This window comes from Candida oxycetoniae (genome assembly GCF_023343755.2).
Source record: "Candida oxycetoniae strain CBS 10844 chromosome Unknown scaffold3, whole genome shotgun sequence".
NCBI classification, from domain to species: Eukaryota; Fungi; Ascomycota; class Pichiomycetes; order Serinales; family Debaryomycetaceae; genus Lodderomyces; species Lodderomyces oxycetoniae.
Genome location: NW_026055368.1, coordinates 219194 through 237432, shown reverse-complemented (window position 1 = coordinate 237432; position 18239 = coordinate 219194). Strand labels below are relative to the sequence as shown.

The following is an 18239-nucleotide window of genomic DNA, read 5'->3' as shown; positions in this document are numbered from 1 at the left end:
TAAACTATCATAGTATACAAGCATTTCCCAACCCATGCTCTTTGATATACTCTGGTCCATATTCTTCAAATTCTGCTCGTGTAACATACGCGTCTTTCGAATCCTCGCTATTGGCCCATTTGCTCATTCCATGCCAGGCATCTAACAATGGATCTTTGGCTGTACGTACGTTCAATGGCGTGCCAATAGGAAGAAAGCCTCTAGTATCCCTTTCAATTCTATTTCTAAAACCAGGCAACAACGCTAAACCGCCAGTAATGAATACATTCTGAGCCATGGCATATGATTGACCAGCAAGTTGAAAATTACCATCCAACCTTCTCCTCAATAAATCACCTATTATTTCGCTGATACCGGCTTGATCCAAGCCTCCAATACTTGGTTGAAACAATATTTCCGGTACTCTAATTCGTTCCACATTCAAATGGATTTGATGATTCTTTTTAATTATATCCGGGTGATTTGCAATCTCATCTGGCGACAAACCGTCGGCTTGCATCGCAATTGTGATATTCGGCCGTGGTCCATGAATGAATTTGTGCAACACCAGACTTTTCCAGTCAAAGGAATTAGCTGCAGCAAACGTATCTTCGTGATAGAAATTCGGATCATACTTTAATAAATCTTCCTCAACCTCCAATATGCTCTTGTTTATAATTTCCAATTCTTCTTCTACACTTTGATTCGATATTTCTCTGTACGCGTTCCAATCGTCATCATTAGTTCCAAAAGTATCGTTTGGGTCATTATCGATGGTTGCATTTGCATTACGCCGTCTTTTTCTAGATGCAGCAGAAGTAGAGCCAGTTTCGTCATTTGCCAATTCAGCTATATTTTTCATACGTTGCTGAGCTGCTGCAGACTTTCTATCCTTCATTGACTCTAATAGCTTTTGTCTGTTTTTGAGTTTGCTTATCAATTCTGCCAAATTCACTTTCTTTGCCGTACACCAATCATCCAAATCTCGTTCTCTCCATTCTTGCTGTTCTTTTTCATATCTTGCCTTTATTTCTTCTTCTTGTCGTTTTAATTCTCTATTTCGTTCCCTTGCTTCAACGTTTGCTTTATGCAATTTCTGTTTTCTTTTCTCCTTGATTTGCTCCTCGTTTAATTGGTCGTCAGGTATATCCACCAAGGGCCAAGTCATTGTTTCCAGATCGGCATTGGCGTCTTCACCATCACCCTGCTGTTGCGCAGCAGCGGCCCTCTTTAATGTCCGCTCCAATGAAACCAAATATTTCTTGAAATCATCAGCATCTTCAAATCCAGCTTTGATCAAAATCTCTTCAAATTCCGTTGCACTCAAATGAGAATTATCTTCTTTAAGTTTTACATAGTATTCCCATTCTTCTTGCTTTTCAACCAATTTTTCCAAACGCTTTTGTTGAGCTTGTTTCTGCAACCGTTTCCCCTGTTCTTTTCTTTTCTCGGCCTGCTTTGCCAACTCTTCTTCTGTTTTCTTATTTTCCACCTTAACGGCTATATCCACTGGCGCTTGTACCACAATATCTTTTTTCTCTAAAACATCCATATCTAGAATATGCTTCAACTCTCTGTTGTAGTCCTCTGATACGTAACAGAAATCTTGAAATAAATTGGTTGTATGAGTGGAGTTCAACTTGTTTGGAAAGTATGGGTATTTTAAGCTCAACAATTTTGACAAGTACAGTTGTGATTGGTCTCCACCCCAATCTATTCTCTTGGCTTGTGTCATTAATGCTTTTCCTTCAATCACTGGTATGATAGACGTCAGTTCATTTCCTGTTCCAATTACCAACCCAGTAGAGTGACCATTGGTATTGTAATAAAATGAAAACAAGGAGTCCAACCCGAAACTGATTTTGGGTACTTGGTAAGCCTCAAACAAAAGTTCATACATTGTTTTGCGTTGATGGTAGGTACAGGTGATTGGTTCAGTCATTATTATCGGATTGTTTAGTTTGCCATTATTACTAGTGACTCCCAAGTGTTCAAACGAGTAATCCAACATAAACTCTATGTAGTCCCAATTCGTAATTAACGGACCATCAAAGGGGGTTTTGGTTGTGGATTTCAAAGAAGCATCTGCATACACATCGTTTCCAATAATAGTCAACGTTTTCAATGCCCTTCTATCGCGATGACGAGATATGATTCCAGGAAATACATTGTTGGGCTCGGGACTATTAGTGAGTCCTACTCTCCATGTTGATGTACCTAAATCGAGCGCTATTGGTACTTGAGGCTGATAATTCTGATAAAACGGTTCCGGCTTATTTGAACCAATCTGAATATCCTTTAGATAGTGCACTTCTTGCTGCGGGAGCTTCTCCTCCTTCGATTCACGTTTTGACGGCAACATTTGATGACTTGTCTCTGGTCCCTACCCTTAACAACAACAACAACAACAACAAAAAAAAAATCCTTTCGACACAGAAAAATAAAAAGGGCAACTGGTGACTCCTGCGCAGCAAAAGAAAAAAAGACAACTGGCCTATGCGCTGGTTGTTCGATAAATGGTGAATATACAACAAATTTTAGGGTTTACAATTTTCAACTTGACTTTTTTGATGCGAACTCCTCCAATTTTTTACACTATATAACATTCAACTTTTCTTAAACAAAATTAAGGAGTCAACAACTTTAATTATCCCCTTTTGTTCGTATTTCAAAGATTGCTAACTTGTAAAAGTTGATAACATGTCAAGCGAAGAGAATCAATTCAATGTCCAAGGTTACAACATTGTAACTATTCTTAAAAGGCTAGAAGCAGCGACTTCTAGGCTTGAAGACATAACTGTTTTCCAAGAAGAAACAAATAAACACAAAAGCCAGCAACAATCAAACCTTCTCAAATCCAGCGTTAATGAAGACAAGCAGATTGAAGGAGACGGCTTGGTGGGTTCAAGTGTTGGCAATGAAAGCTTGCAATCCACCTCAATTGACCCGTCAGTAGCACCACCGCAACTGCAGCAACAGCACCAGCAACTGCAACTGCAACAGCAACAGCAGCAACAAAAAAGCCAACTTTCGTCGAAAGAAGTTTCCAAATCAGTTGCAGCATTTGAGCAGTTTGTCCATGAATATGTCCATCCCTTTGTTGAGACGTCAATTCAGATAGACTCGTTAGTTGGAGAGTCTGCTCAGTTATTTGGTGAAGCTTTCAGCGATCAGGATCATTTTTTACAACTTGTCAGTCAATGTCAAAAACCCGATATGACAGGACCTGCTTTTGTAAAGGTATTCACTCCCATGAATGAGAAAATAACTCAAATCACCACCTTAAAGGATGACAACCGTAAATCGACATACTTTAATCATTTGAATTCCTTGAGCGAAAGTGCAGCTATATTTTATTGGATAGGATCTACAACACCTGTTTCATACATATCAGACACCAGAGATAGCGCCAAATTCTGGTTAGACAGAGTTTTGAAAGATTTCAAAGGTAAGGACAAGATCCATGTTGATTGGGTAAACCAGGTTTTGAAGATTTTTGATGAGCTCAAAATATATGTAAAGGAGTTCCACGCTACTGGACCCTCATGGAACTCAAAGGGCAAGTCCTTTGATGAAGCTGTTGAGAGCACACAAGATACTCAGACAGTGCTGGAGTCTGGTGGTGATAATTCACAATCTGCACCATCTGCACCACCGATCCCACCGGCACCGCCAGCCCCACCGGCATCGATATTTGAAAGTTCATCTGACACTGCTGCTGGTGATGGTAGTGGAGGTAGTAATAATAGTAGTGGCTCTTCACAAGGGGGATTGAATGCTGTTTTTGCCCAATTGAATAAAGGCTCAGCAATCACTTCTGGATTGAAAAAGGTTGAAAAATCTGAAATGACTCATAAGAATCCCGAGTTGAGGAAACAACCACCTGTAGCACCAAAGAAACCCAAAAACCTATCGCAAAGTGCCACCGCTATCACGACTTTGGAAACACCATCTTCATCATCGCCAGTCGCTGTTAAAAAGAGCCCAAAAAGAGAGCTAGTTGATGGCACTAAGTGGATCATTCAAAATTTCACTCAAAACGATACACAGACACCAATTGTTATTGAAACTGAAATGCATCAATCTGTGTTTATAGGAAATTGCGAAGGTGTTACAATACAGTTAAAGGGAAAAGCAAATGCCGTTTCTATATCGGAAACCAAAAGTATTGGGGTAGTTATTGATTCGTTAATATCAGGTATTGAAGTAATTAAATCACACAAGTATGGTTTACAAGTTATTGGACTTGTGCCAATGATTAGTATCGATAAATCAGACGAAGGTCATGTTTACTTGTCTAAAGAGAGTATCGAACATGACTGTCAGGTATTTACGAGTAACAGTACCGCATTAAACATCAATATTCCAGAAGAAAATGACGATTTTAAGGAATTGGTTGTTCCTGAACAATTTGTATCGGTTGTGAAGAATGGTAAATTAGTCAGCGAGATTGTTGAACACGTTGGTTGAGAGGCGACACTATCGAACGAAGCAACACTATCGAGCAGAGCGAGATAGTGGAGCAGCACTGACTGTCACCAACACTAGCGACACTGGTTCCACTTTCTCGCTTCTCTCGATAGTGGAGCACTGACTGCCACCTACACTCCTTGATCCTTCCCCCCTATCGGGCTCTAGATCCTTCTCCCTATTGGGCTCTAGATCCTCCTCCCCTATCGAGCTCCAGATCCTCCTCCATTGTCGTGCATAGAGTCAAAGACCAACTTTATCATTTTTTCTCAGACCCTTACACTAAAAACAGATTTTAGTCCATTTTTTTCTAGAATGTTCTCCATAATAACTGATTATATAAAATATGGTGGTTGATTATATATGATATAGTAGTTGATTACGTAATATATGGATAATGTTTTGCCATCTCGTGTAAAAAAAAAAAAAAGGAAAATAGAGAATTGCTGCAAAAACAGTCAGTGTAGTTACAAAGTACTGGTCCAAGACGAGAAATTAGGAAGTAGATTGATTGTGCCCATCTGTTTATAGTTAGAGCAACATCCCTCCCCCCCCCTTCCTATTTACATCGGCCACTGTTTCGAGCAATGAATGATATGAAATACCTAGTATATGGTGTAACAAGCTACAAAGTATTGCTCAGCTCAATAGTGTCGCACCATGGGTTCGTGGTACATCATGTTCCTCTCAGTGCGTGCATCAACCAAAGAAAAAAGGTTGACAATTTTCTTTCATTTTCTTTTCTTTTTTTCATTTTTTTTTTTTTTCATTTGATTTTCGATTATAAAAAAATTTGAATCAAAATTTCCCTCTTCTAGTAAGTACAAACCTTTACTTTTCTATTCCACTTTTTCTTCTTTACTTTCTTCCCCATAAATATTGAAAGGAAAGGCTTGTTTCTTTTTCATCGTTGGAACTTTTGTTTGCGTCGGTCGAAATTCATAGATTAAACTAATAGATAACTATCCAAGAAAGATTGTTTTATATCAGGCTTTGAGTTTGAAGAACTTACTGAGTAATTTTTATTTATAAAAAGTCGCTTTTTTTTTTCAATCAAATTTTTTAATTTTTTTTTTTTTTGGAATAATAAGGAATTATTTTGAGAGATATGGTCAAAGATACAAAGTTTTATGACGCTTTGGGTGTAGCACCTAATGCTACGGAGTCGGAGTTAAAAAAGGCATATAGAAAAGCAGCATTAAAGTATCATCCCGATAAAAACTCGACTCCAGAAGCTGCAGAGAAGTTTAAGGAGATTTCTCATGCTTACGAGATTTTGTCTGATGAGCAAAAAAGGGATATATATGACCAATATGGAGAAGAAGGTTTGTCGGGAGCAGGTGGTGGTCCTGGAATGAGTGCAGATGATATTTTCTCCCAGTTCTTTGGAGGTGGATTTGGAGGTGGTCCTCAAAAGCCTACGAGAGGTAAGGATATCAAGCATAGTATTGCATGCACATTAGAGGAGTTGTTTAAAGGTAAGACCACCAAGTTAGCCTTGAACAAAACAGTATTATGTAAACAATGTGAAGGTAGAGGTGGTGCCAAGGGTAAGATAAAACAGTGTCCAGATTGTCAAGGGTCTGGTATGAAATTTGTTACTAGACAAATGGGTCCTATGATCCAGAGATTCCAAACCATTTGTGACAAGTGTGGAGGTAAGGGTGACTTGTGTGACGAAAAAGACAGATGTACCGCATGTAGAGGTAAAAAGACTGAATCTGAAAGGAAAATCTTGCAAGTTCACGTTGATCCTGGTATGAAGGATGGTCAGAGAATTGTGTTTAGTGGAGAAGGTGACCAAGAACCAGGTATCACACCTGGTGACGTTATTTTCATTGTTGATGAGAAACCAAATTCCGAATTCCAAAGAAAAGGTAACGATTTGTTTAAAGAGTGTGAAGTTGACTTATTAACAGCATTGGCCGGTGGCGAAATTGCTTTCAAGCATATATCGGGTGATTGGATAAAGATAAACATTGTGGCTGGAGAGGTTATATCCCCCGGAGAGTTGAAAATAGTGGAAGGACAAGGTATGCCTATTTATAGACAATCAGGTAGAGGTAACTTGATTATTAAATTTTCAATCAAATTCCCAGAGAACCACTTTGCTGATGAAGACAAACTCAAACAATTGGCAACAATTTTACCCCCAAGAAGAGAGATTTCTATCCCTAAGGGTGTAGAAGTCGACGAATGTGAGATGACCAAATATGATCCTTCCAGATACCAACAGAGAAGGCATGATGCATATGATTCAGATGAAGAAGACGCACGCGGTGGAAATCCCGGTGTGCAATGTGCTTCACAATAATCAACGTTTAATTTGCTGGGTTTTTAATCGCTTTGTTTGCTTGTTTGGTACGTGTTTTTCCTTTTTTTTTTTCATTTTTTGATAGAATTGTTTTATCACTCTAACGTATCAAATATGTTATTGTTGATCCTATTTATTTGATTAAATTGAAAGCTATGTCAATTTAACTATCATTTCTTTTTTTGAATGCAGTTAAAGATGGCCGGGTGCACTTATGTTTTGTTTTATATTGCAAAATATTATCTGAATACATTTTATATCCATTTAGTACATCATCTCATTTACTGAATGTCTCAAATAATAGTGTCTCACTTAATGAATGTCTCACTCAATGAATATTGTAATCAAACTCAATAAATGTCTCGCACAATAAATGTCTCGCACAATAAATGTCACACACACTAGATGTCACACACACTAGATGTCTCACATATAAATGTCACACACACTAGATGTCACACACACAAGATGTCATACATACTAAATGTCTCATTCAATAGGTGTTTCATTCACCATTATTTCGAGAGTTTGCTACAAATCACTACTAAACAGATTAGAAATTAAATCACTTAAACACTATCTAATCAAATTATGCAAGTTAGTCTATGCTTCGTCTATAAATGTGTACGACTTGTCTATAAATGTGTACAATAAATCTTTTACTTCTCTATGAAAGAACTAGCAGCGGACTGAACTCTGGTACTTGCAGTCAGACTAAATGTCTCTTGAGTCTGCTTTGCCCAGTATAAAACTAGAACCAACCCGCAGTCACTTAGCAAACATAATCCAGCCATTAACGTGTAGGTTCCGCCAAGGTTCATACTCGATACCATTTTGTCTAATACGCCAGCAAATAAGGCAGCTAGCCAACACCTCATCAAGTTGAGGCAACTAGAAGAGGCACTTCCCTGGGTGGGGTGTAGATCAACCAACATGGTTGTAGAAATTGATATCAATAGCGTTGATGAAAATGATATCAAGCTGGATGATATTATAATGGATATAATGTGTCTATGGAATTGTATGCACCATCCGAAGGTAACCAATCCGATTACCATCAACACTGTTGGGACAATCGTTAATGTTAACCTTGTGGCAATGATATTGAAAGGCGGTCTCTCGTGAATTGGTACATTCTCCATTTGAGTATCATACAACTTTCTTCTATAAGTATAGTACCAATTCATCATTTTCCCCACTATTAGTGATCCAAAAAGACAAGCAAGACCTTGAGGTAAGTATATGAGACCAACGTGCATAACGCTATAATTGTATTTCGGGGACTCCAACTCTGTAGATAAAGATGCTTGTGCAATAGTCCAAGCTGCAAAGTGCATACCCAGTGGTAACAAAGTAAAAAAGATCTCTTTTTCAATGAATATTCTAAAAGGACCCAAAATGTCAAACGGGTTTTTAGGTGTTATGGTCAGAACTTCGTTTGTCAACTTCTTTTTAAAAAATGGCATACATATCAAAGCAGATTTGTTCAAAATATTTTTTGGCACTACAGTGCCATTGCCAACAATATTACGTGATGTTTCAGGTAAAACAAATATTGCAGCTAGCAATGTTACCATGCCACCAATGGCCAAAAATATAAACATAGACCTCCATGTATCAAATCCACTGATCAAAGCTGCTCCTACCAATCCACCAATGCCGTTTCCAACGAACTGGAATCCAGTGACTGCCCCAACCATTGCACCACGATTAACAGTAGTACACACATCTGCTGAGACACCTGAACTAATAGATATAACAGGGGCAATTCCAGCTGCTTGTATGCATCGTAATAGAATTAGCAACCAATAAACATCTGTCTGTGACAATGCAATACATGAGGCAATATATATCAACAAACTTGCAAGTAAAACCGGCCGTCTTCCAATTGTATCTGCAATGTTAGATGACACTGTTGGTGCTAGTCCTTGAAATAGGAGATAAGAAACAACCGTTATATTCATCATAGATACTGATGTATGGAAATCGGAAGTCAATGTTGGCAACGCAGGAAAATATATGGGAGAGCTTATTGTACTCCAAAAGCCAATAGCACTCAAGATTAAGATCAACAAGAACTTTTCTCGTTTCTCAAAGATTGTATAGGGATAATTCTCTTTTGATTCAGTTGTGGCAAACGAATGCAACGTCTCCTGATTATCATCTTCTTCGATGTATTTCCCCATGGTAACAGGTCACTTACAAATACACACACACACACACACGTAAAAGGGATACTGTAAGTTCACGTTATTGAAGAGCAGCCAAGGAAGGGCGTTATTAACAGTTTTGAGCTTTCAAACAATTGATCTTAAGTAAATGTACTAAAACCAATTTTCAAAGTCCATATCTCCCTTTTTATTCATCAGTAATTCAAAATGACAAACAAAGTTTGCAAGATTGCTGTTAGATGTTTTTTGAACCGGACAGCGGCTCCTAATTATATCGAAGATTTCTTCCTATAGCTATCGTATTTTATTGCATTATTTTTTTCCTTCTTTTTTTTGCAACTTGATCAGTGAAAAAGAAATAATAGTAAAGAAAAATCTGAGGTTTTTCCGATAATGAGTAATTAGAGGCATTGCATTTTTAGATTACGCGGGTACGAGATTAGTCCAGCAACCGGAAAAACTAAAACGGCGGATTGTATGGTTCCGTATTGATCCGTATCTTTCCTAGCAAAAGTCTAGACAATCTAAGCAAAGAAACAGGATACACACACACACACTCATATATATATATTTGTAAATGTATATTATAGTCTATAAGTATAAGATAGTATAGCATCACAAGACCTTTTGAAAATTCAAAAATGATTTATAGTGTGTTCTGGTGTGCACATCGCGTGGTTTTCCGATAAACCTGAAAGTGAGACCAAATTTTTATTCCAAATCAAATGGAATCACATTACAATTCACTCTTAAACATCAAACTTTTTTAAATAGAAACTCGTAAAAAATATCAGCTGGTGATGACTCTACCCTAAACGCGTGTTTCCTATCTTGCCAATAAATTGAATGTTTTTCATTATCAAAGAATCTGAAAAAAATTCAAAAGCCCCTAAATATATTCAATTTGAACAAGAAGCAGTGAGAAAAGAGAGAAAAAAATGAAAGCAATCGCTTGAACTTGGCGCCGCTCATCCAATATAGAGAAGCTTTTCTTTTTACGTAATATTTACAAAAGAGTGAAAAAGAAAAGTCTAGTAAAGAAAATGGAAAGAAAAAAACCAATAATCAAAAGAATTCTGTATTTTCCTTCTTGCGGTATCAATCTATACGTACAGGGGAACCGGGTAGGTTTTCTACGTAGTAACTATGAAGAACTATAATTAAATAAGGTAATAAATAAACAACTAATATCGTCTAAAAGCCTTGACCTCAAGGCTCCATTGACAACTATTTTTCTTTATGTGGATTATTATATTTCCTCGCTGGGGGGTTTTTAGGGGTAGTGATCATGAAATTGATACTGCCGCTACCTTTGCTATTTTTTGGTTTCTTTGCTGCGGGAACGGTATCATCTTTTTCTGATTTGAAAACATTCTTTGCAGAGTCAGGAGACTCGAAATGGTGTGATGGAACGGGATGCCTATGTTGGGGAGAGGGAAGTTGTTGTTGCTGTTGTTGTTGTTGCCGCTGTTGCTGTTGCTGTTGCTGTAGTGCCAGATGGCCATTGTATTGTTGCCTAGGAATTGCTGAATGGTGAGTTGATGGAGCAGCAACAGCAGGAGCTGAAACCATATACTGGTGATTGGCTATGGATGCCGCTGATGCAACATAGTAAGGGTATGGTTGCGGAATATAGTTGACACCGCCTTGTGCATAATTGTGCAGCAATAAGATTTGGTATTTCGGTGAAGTTGCATCGTTCATGTTGCTTTTATTAGCTGAATGTGAATGCTGAGTTTGGGGTAAAGAAGGTTGCGGTATTGGCTGTGGTGTTGTATAAAATAAGGGATATTGGGTAGGTGCTGTTGCATGTAGGGTTGATGTGGTTGGCAGATGTTGTTGCAGCTGGGTATGATTATAGGAGGAGCACGTTTTACTATGCGAACCTGGTATTCCTGCTGTTGACGTCGAGGATAATGTATCATTGTTTGATGGTGAAATCGTTCCTATATTTGATTTGGAACAACTAGAATTGGTACTATCTGAAACAACTCGTTTGTGTGCAAAAATGGGCAGTTTATTTGGAGAAATAAGTAGATTAGATGACTGAATATTTTGAGTAGTTTCTGAAAAAGAAGGAAGCTGGGTATCTGAGTATTTTCTTTTAGTACCAGAAGGAGTTTGATTTAGGCTTTGGGATCTCTCTACTATTTCAGCAAGAACTTGTGTTGGGTTATTTTGTATTCGATCAATCTGCTGCTTTAGTTCCGGGGTTTCCATTGTTTCTGATACAAACAAGAACGGAATCAACCCACCATCAATGTTCAACTCCCTGACCAAGTTCAATAAAGTTACTGCTGTTGAACCCAATTCCTTCTTTATTGCGCATTGTTTTGTTTTCTCCTTCTCAATTTGTAAGTTTATCAACCCATTGAGGCTCTCGACGTTATATGGCCACAGTAACTCATCTTCTACTGTGTTTAAGGGTATATCTAATAGTTGAGACACTTTTTGATCAAGTAGACCTTTTTGCAGCTTTTTTTCATTTTTCTCGCCATGAAAGATACTCTGGATTGAATGTGAGTTGATCAGTGATTCCGATTCGCCATGATTATTCTCCATATCGAAACTCGTAAGTGTAGATAAAAAATTTGCGCTAGTAGTAGACGATGGTTTCTTTTTCTTTGCTACTGGTGGTTGGGTGGTGGTGGTGTTGGTGCTTTCTTCATCCGTTGAGAGAGGGGTGGTATAATCAGTAAAAGTCTTTGGCTGGGCTGAATTATTTCTTGGTGTAGTGTGGTGGCCCAACTCGTTGGCTGGCGTAGCAGTCATAAGATTTACAATTGACAACAACTTGGCTCTCTTGTGAATTGTATTTTCTTTAAGCGATTGGAGAATAACTTGGGTGCAAATAAATATCTCAGTAATGAACAAGTTTGAACTTGGAATAAATGCCAATAACACAACTAGTATTCCTTTTTATTTTATATTATTTTTTTGTCACAGGCTCCAAGATCAATCTGTCAACGCTGATGCTTTTTTTTCTCGGTAACAATCTGGTTGTTGACTTGACAGTTTGGTTCTCTAGAGAGAAAACTAAAAAGAAAAACAAACAAAAAGTAGTAAAAAGAAGAGGGAAGAAGAAGAAGAAGAAGAAGAAGAAGAGAGAAGAAGAAGAGGGAAGAAGATAATCAATATCTAGTACCAGTCTAGTTGGATATATTTATTATAAATTTCAGCTTTCGTATTTACAAAGGCTACCCATAGGTTGGTTGAATACTGAGTTTGGTAGGGATCAAAGTATCTTGATCTCACATCAACTTTTCTAACCACTTTAGGAAAAATAATGAATTGTTGCGGAAAAGAGTAATTTTTTCAGGTACCTGTCACATTACACAAAACCAAAAAAAGAAGTGGAAAAAAAAATAGAGGCTTTAAATTTGAATGAAACGTTGAGGACAAGAAAAGACTCAGGAGTCAATAAGAGGCGATGGTTTAATAGATTTAATTGTAGTTTCTTGTAGGATGTATTATAAGCCATTTTGTACCAAAACTATATTTTATTTTTTTAGCTTTACAGAAATAACCATTTGATACAGGGTTTAACAAATTTGACGCTAACAAAGGTGATGGTAACAAATGTGATGGTAACAAATGTTATGCTATATATATTTAAGGTGATGCTATATATTTAAGATGATGCTAAATATTTAACAAATTTGGTGCTAAATATATTTAAGTTGATGCTAAATATATTTTTACTTTGAAATTGAGGATCACCTGGCAACAGCAGTGTACTTTTGCTAGTGATATTTTCCTCTACATATGATACACATACCCACATATCCATATACACATACCCACATATCCATATACACATACCCACATATCCATATACACATTTGATATTCCTGCAAATTACTATATACTTACCTTGACATTACTGCAAATATCCATATAACTTGGTAACTGCATATATGCTTTTCTTTCTCTGGACAATTCAAACACAATCTGGTATAACGATGATAATGGCTAGATTATCGCTTTACCCGAATATCTCACAATTTTAAATCTTTTTGCCTAAAAAAGTTGTTTTTCCAATACATTTTTCTATAGACTTTGCATTGTGTTACTTGCACCAATAAAAAAAAAAATTACCTAAATTGGGTGTAAAATGTATGGAACCTCGTAAAAAGAAAAAAAAAAAGAATTGGAAAGAAAAAGGGATAGGTTTGAGAATTGAAATAGAATTGTTCCATACCAACATTGAACATGAAATTTACACGGACGTTGAATTAGTCGGTGGATAGGTTCAGTGACAGCAAAAATTAGGTACGGAAATCATTTCTTATGGTTGGTCTGGAATTAGCTCTTTTTTCTTTTTTTTTTTAATTTTCTAATCTACCCTGCCACATGCAAATTATATTGCATTTGCAAATCTTATTTTCGATATGTATCTCTAGGGTCCTCTATTCAAAAGCCAAAAACTGCCTAGTTTGTAAAGAAAAAATAGTGATCAAAAGTAGTGACATGATCGTAAATTAAAGTTGGACTGAAACAAGAGGGACTATTAATAAGAAATCACAGTCACCAACGTTTGGAGACACTATCGAGCAACACCGACACTAGCCTCTACTTCCTATCTTTTATCAAAGATACTGATTCACTTTATCGAGCAATACCGACACTAGCCTCTACTTCCTATCTTTTATCAAAGATACTGATTCACTTTATCGAGCAATACCGACACTAGCCTCTACTTCCTATCTTTTATCAAAGATACTGATTCACTTTATCGAGCAATACCGACACTAGCCTCTACTTCCTATCTTTTATCAAAGATACTGATTCACTTTATCGAGCAATACCGACACTAGCCTCTACTTCCTATCTTTTATCAAAGATACTGATTCACTTTATCGAGCAATACCGACACTATCGACCAGAGTGAGTGAAAATGCATAATAAATCGATTTACAAAAGGAAAATATTATATCAACAAGTGTGTTGCGACACTATCGACCAGTACTTGCTAGCTTGTTACAACACTAGTCAATTTTCTTTCATTACCTTGTAGTAGTTTTTAGTTTGAGTCAATTCTTTAGTTTGAGCCAATTCTTTAGTTTGAGCCAATTCTCTTTAGAATAGTTCCTTGAACTTTTTCTCTCAAGTAATGGGGCATTAGTTCCTTGCCCAGAGAGAACAATCTAGATTCTTTTCCTGAACAAGTTTAAGCTTTTCAAGCTTTCGAGCTCCCAAAAAGAAAAGGAAAAAAAAAAAAGTATAACAAGCAATAAAATAACATTTGGAAAGAAAATGATAGATCCATCTCTTGGTAAATTAGGAGTAAATATTGAATGTCGGAGCCGAAACTGAAGAATGTTGTGCTAGTTGCATTTGGCGGACCTTCTTCAAGTGGCAAAACTACTGTAGCAAAAACTCTTTCAAAGTTGATTCCCAAAACTACTCTTGTTCATCTTGATGATTTTTATTTGACAGATTCAAAGATTCCGGTTGATCCTACAACAGGGTACCAGAATTGGGATTGCGCAGATGCTATTGACTTTCCAAAATTTGTTGATTATTTAAAGAGTGTAAGGCTGGGTCATGTAAGTGCCCCTATTGAGTCAATACAACTGGATGATATCGATTTGCTGATGTCACCTCACGAGATTGAGTCACTTGTGCAAACCATTGAAGAAAATAAACAAAAAATTTCACAACATCATCTCGTGTTTGTCGATGGTTTCATGCTATTTCACGACCCACAATGCATAGAGCTATTTGATATTAGGTTGTTTTTCCATGCTTCGTTTAATACATTGAAAAAGAGAAGAGAATCTAGAAGTGGGTACAACACAGCAGAGGGTTTCTGGGTAGATCCTCCTAATTACTTTGAAAAAATAGTATGGCCAGCATTTAAACAAAGCCATAAATATCTCTTCAAGAGTGAAGATGTAGAAGGTGAGCTAAAACCAGAGCTAGCGGAAAAGTATTGCATCAACGATATTGCAAACGAAACTAACACTACACTATTCGACCTAGTCAATAAATCATTAAGCATTATCTTAACTAGAACTTGAATAATAAAAGGAAAAAAAAATAAAATAATGTACCTTCAGCTTGAGCTTCAATTTGTTTTCTTCTGCTTTTGAAGTCTTATTTCTTACTCTTTTTCATCTTCTTTACCAGTTTCATCTCCTTCTCGTATATATCACTTGCACTCTCTCCAGACGTTCTCTTGCCTTTTTTTACGCTAATCACACCACCATTGTTGGACTTACCACTCAGTGCTTTTGCCATTGATTTCTCATCCCAATCGCCATTATCAGCAATTGCGTATTTTTCCAAATTCAAGGCATTTATCAACTCTTTTTGTTTTTCTTTCATCTCAGAAATTGCTTCATCACCGGCTTCTTTTATATCTTGATGCATCTTTTGTTCTAGTTCGGCATAGTCTGGCTCCTCATCTACATTTCCTTCAATTTCCTTTAGCTGTTCGTCGTCTTCCAATTCAGGCATTTCGCTTTCAATGGCATTCGACAAAATACGTCTAAAGTAGGAGGAAAACTTTCTAATTATTTTAGCAAACATAGCCATTGCTTGATTGAGTGGCAATTTCAACTCCAGAGATATATCGTCCATGCTTTTATGTTGCAAACCAATAGCTAACAATATAGCAGATTGTACTGACGATAGACTAATGTGATCTCCTGTTTTTTTGGAGAAATATAACTGTGCAATCAATGGTAATGTGTCCACGATTACGTGATAATCCAATAAATTATTAGCATACGAGTCCAATCTCTTCAAGTCAAATGGTGATAACAACTCGTCCAACATCTCCTTGGTTAAAGGAGCAACCATCGTTTTTTCACCTTCACCTTGCTCAGTAGCTTCTATAAGACTAAGGGCTTGTGTTGCTGGGAACTTCCTGAATTCATAAGACAATAGCTGTAAAAATCGTTTATGGAAGTCCTTGGAAAACTCCTGCAACCATTGTTTTTCTCTTCCTGGTAATGCATTCAAAACAACATCAGTATGCTCCCCCGTTAAGTCATTCGCAGTTTGTCTCAAATATACAGGAGTAAAGCCGGTTTTTTTCCAGAATTTGTGTAATTGTGGAGTAAAACCATAGGAGACTCCGAGGTAATCTAAATAGTATGGTGCCTTTTCCGAAAGTTTCAACAATAATGGGGGCAACGATTTGGCATCTCTGAGTGAGATTTCATCCTTTAATGAAGCATTAGCTAGCTCCTTATCGGTTACTCTCGTCAAGGTATGGTCCTTCAACTCCGATGATTCACTAACATCTGTGAATTTGCCGGAATAGTAATCAATCAATAATTGCATTGCTCTGGTACCATATCCCATGCTAGAATACTCGGGATTTGTAGCAATCCGTACAACTCTTGCTCCCGATAATGACGCAAACTCTTCGTCTTGAAACTGTTGTGAGATTAACCACGGGATCAAATCCCCTCCTGCCCTTTGGCCTCTGCTTAACGACTTTCGCACGCTTTCTTTAGATATTTCTCCTTCCAATGCCAATTGAACCACACATAACGGATCTGGTATTCTGTTGTCACCTTCCTCAATCGGTGGTAAAAGAACAAATAACTGATGGGCTGGCGCATCTGACATCAACTGCAAATCATTTGGTGAGTTTTTGTAATGTGACGAGACATACAAAGCCATCATTTTCTGCAAAAATGCTTCAGATACAGGATGGTAAGAAAATAGCGTGTCCCTATTTACATAAAACAAGTTGCATTGAGATGGATGCGGAGTTCCTTTAGTAGCAAATTTGGCATTTTTGGAAAGTGAGACATCAAGACATAATAACTTGTTCAACCAACTTTCTACTGGATCTCCAGGTGCGTATCTGATTGGCTCATCCAAAACAACTTCCTTTAAGTTTCTGGTCAAAGGCCCACTGGTATCTTCTACCAGTTTCTTATCTCTTGAAACGATTTCAGTACCAGCAGCGGTAACCGATTGTTGTTGTTGTTGCGTTCTTAGTTGCTGTATCAATTTTAAAGACAAAGAGCGACCTGTTCCTTCGTACCCATTGATAGTGGATGCCATAAAAACAAGATATGGGCCCATTAACTTTTTCACAATTGGCAATGGAATTGCAGCAGCTTCATCAATGATTAACAATTCTGCTTGTCCCAAGACATAATTATCATTGGGGGAAATGTATTGAATGGTTTGCCTGTGTTCCCTCTTGATGTCCACACGGACTATAGCTTTGTTGAAAGATGGGTTTGTCGACTGAATAATGTCGTAGTCCATATGTTCAGTGTATCCCAACGCATCAAATCCTTTAAGAATAAACTCAAACAACGTTTTCAAATTCTCTGGTGAAGGAGAAGTCACAAAGATATTGGAATAGTTTTGAGATACAGCTGCCGCAATAGCAATACCCAAAGCAGCAGACTTACCTCGACCTCTTCCGGCTGTCAAGGTGACAGTACTCCGCAAGGTCTTCTCGGTGATCACATCAATAAATGTCAATACAGCTTGCGCTTGGTTTATGGTTCGTGTTAAGCCCACAAGCGCCCCTGCTGGCTGGACATCTACCAAACTTTCCTTGAGCTCTTTAAGTTCCTGAGCTTTGGGGGTTAACTCGTCGTCGTCTCTTGGAGGCAAGCGTTTAACATGTTTCCCACCAGAGATGGGCAACACATTCAACTCGTCATCAACAACAAGACATGTTTTACAAGATCCCAAAGATAACAAAAACCGCTCATTAAACCTGGCAACAACGTCATTATGCGCCTCTGTCCTATATCTGGCGTGAATGTCCATGCTCATAGTGTACAACTGCTTCAATGAAGTCATGCTCTTGAGCAAGATAACCACCAAACCACCACCTTCTACGGTTTCTATGGTTCTTGCTAGTAAATTGGGGGTCATGGCTTCAAAATCTTGTAGAATACACATCCCATAAGTATTTCCCAAAATTTTATCTGTTTCTTTGTAATAAACATATCTAATGTGCTGATTTGAAATGAAAGCTTCAAAAGGATCTTGATCGTTAACCTCTCTAATACCTCGCTTGATGTCCTTCTTGATTTTAGCTTCTCTTTTCTTTCTATGAGATGTGAAGCCTAGTAATTTCTTTTTATATGCCCATAGAACCGACTTGTTCATTTTCAAGTCAGCACTCATCATTAAATAATGCAAGTTTGGCAATTGGTTACGTGCCTTGTCACCTACAATGATAAAGAAAGATCTTTGTTTCTCCTGAACCCCATTTCGTATAAGAGTTGGGATACGTGCATCAATAGCCTTTTTACCCATTTTGACGATGAAGAAGAAGAAGAAGAAAAAGAAGAAGAAGACAACGGTTAAAATAC

At 37.5% G+C, this 18239-nt stretch overlaps 7 protein-coding genes across 7 annotated transcripts; 3 read left to right on the top strand and 4 right to left on the bottom strand. All coding sequences in view use genetic code 12, as the record gives it.

Moving 5' to 3' along the window:
* Positions 1 to 7: 7 nt before the first annotated feature.
* On the bottom strand, positions 8 to 2341 carry KGF56_001200 (uncharacterized protein; the record flags this gene model as incomplete). The annotated part of the gene is made up of 1 exon (XM_049322299.1): positions 8 to 2341. One exon carries the CDS (start codon positions 2339 to 2341, stop codon positions 8 to 10), a length of 2334 nt encoding a protein of 777 aa, XP_049181726.1.
* Positions 2342 to 2679: 338 nt separating this feature from the next.
* SRV2 (adenylate cyclase-binding protein) lies at positions 2680 to 4449 on the top strand (the record flags this gene model as incomplete). Its single annotated transcript, XM_049322296.1, has 1 exon — positions 2680 to 4449. One exon carries the CDS (start codon positions 2680 to 2682, stop codon positions 4447 to 4449), a length of 1770 nt encoding a protein of 589 aa, XP_049181725.1.
* Positions 4450 to 5557: 1108 nt separating this feature from the next.
* Positions 5558 to 6763, top strand: YDJ1 (type I HSP40 co-chaperone; the record flags this gene model as incomplete). The annotated part of the gene is made up of 1 exon (XM_049322295.1): positions 5558 to 6763. The coding sequence occupies one exon, from the start codon at positions 5558 to 5560 to the stop codon at positions 6761 to 6763; it is 1206 nt and encodes a 401-aa protein (XP_049181724.1).
* Positions 6764 to 7422: 659 nt separating this feature from the next.
* On the bottom strand, positions 7423 to 8949 carry QDR1 (multidrug transporter; the record flags this gene model as incomplete). The annotated part of the gene is made up of 1 exon (XM_049322294.1): positions 7423 to 8949. One exon carries the CDS (start codon positions 8947 to 8949, stop codon positions 7423 to 7425), a length of 1527 nt encoding a protein of 508 aa, XP_049181723.1.
* Positions 8950 to 10161: 1212 nt separating this feature from the next.
* On the bottom strand, positions 10162 to 11706 carry KGF56_001196 (uncharacterized protein; the record flags this gene model as incomplete). The annotated part of the gene is made up of 1 exon (XM_049322293.1): positions 10162 to 11706. One exon carries the CDS (start codon positions 11704 to 11706, stop codon positions 10162 to 10164), a length of 1545 nt encoding a protein of 514 aa, XP_049181722.1.
* A 2525-nt stretch (positions 11707 to 14231) lies between these two features.
* Positions 14232 to 14957, top strand: KGF56_001195 (ribosylnicotinamide kinase; the record flags this gene model as incomplete). Its single annotated transcript, XM_049322292.1, has 1 exon — positions 14232 to 14957. One exon carries the CDS (start codon positions 14232 to 14234, stop codon positions 14955 to 14957), a length of 726 nt encoding a protein of 241 aa, XP_049181721.1.
* Positions 14958 to 15033: 76 nt separating this feature from the next.
* Positions 15034 to 18183, bottom strand: KGF56_001194 (ribosome biosynthesis protein; the record flags this gene model as incomplete). Its single annotated transcript, XM_049322291.1, has 1 exon — positions 15034 to 18183. The coding sequence occupies one exon, from the start codon at positions 18181 to 18183 to the stop codon at positions 15034 to 15036; it is 3150 nt and encodes a 1049-aa protein (XP_049181720.1).
* Between the last annotated feature and the right edge of the window lie 56 nt (positions 18184 to 18239).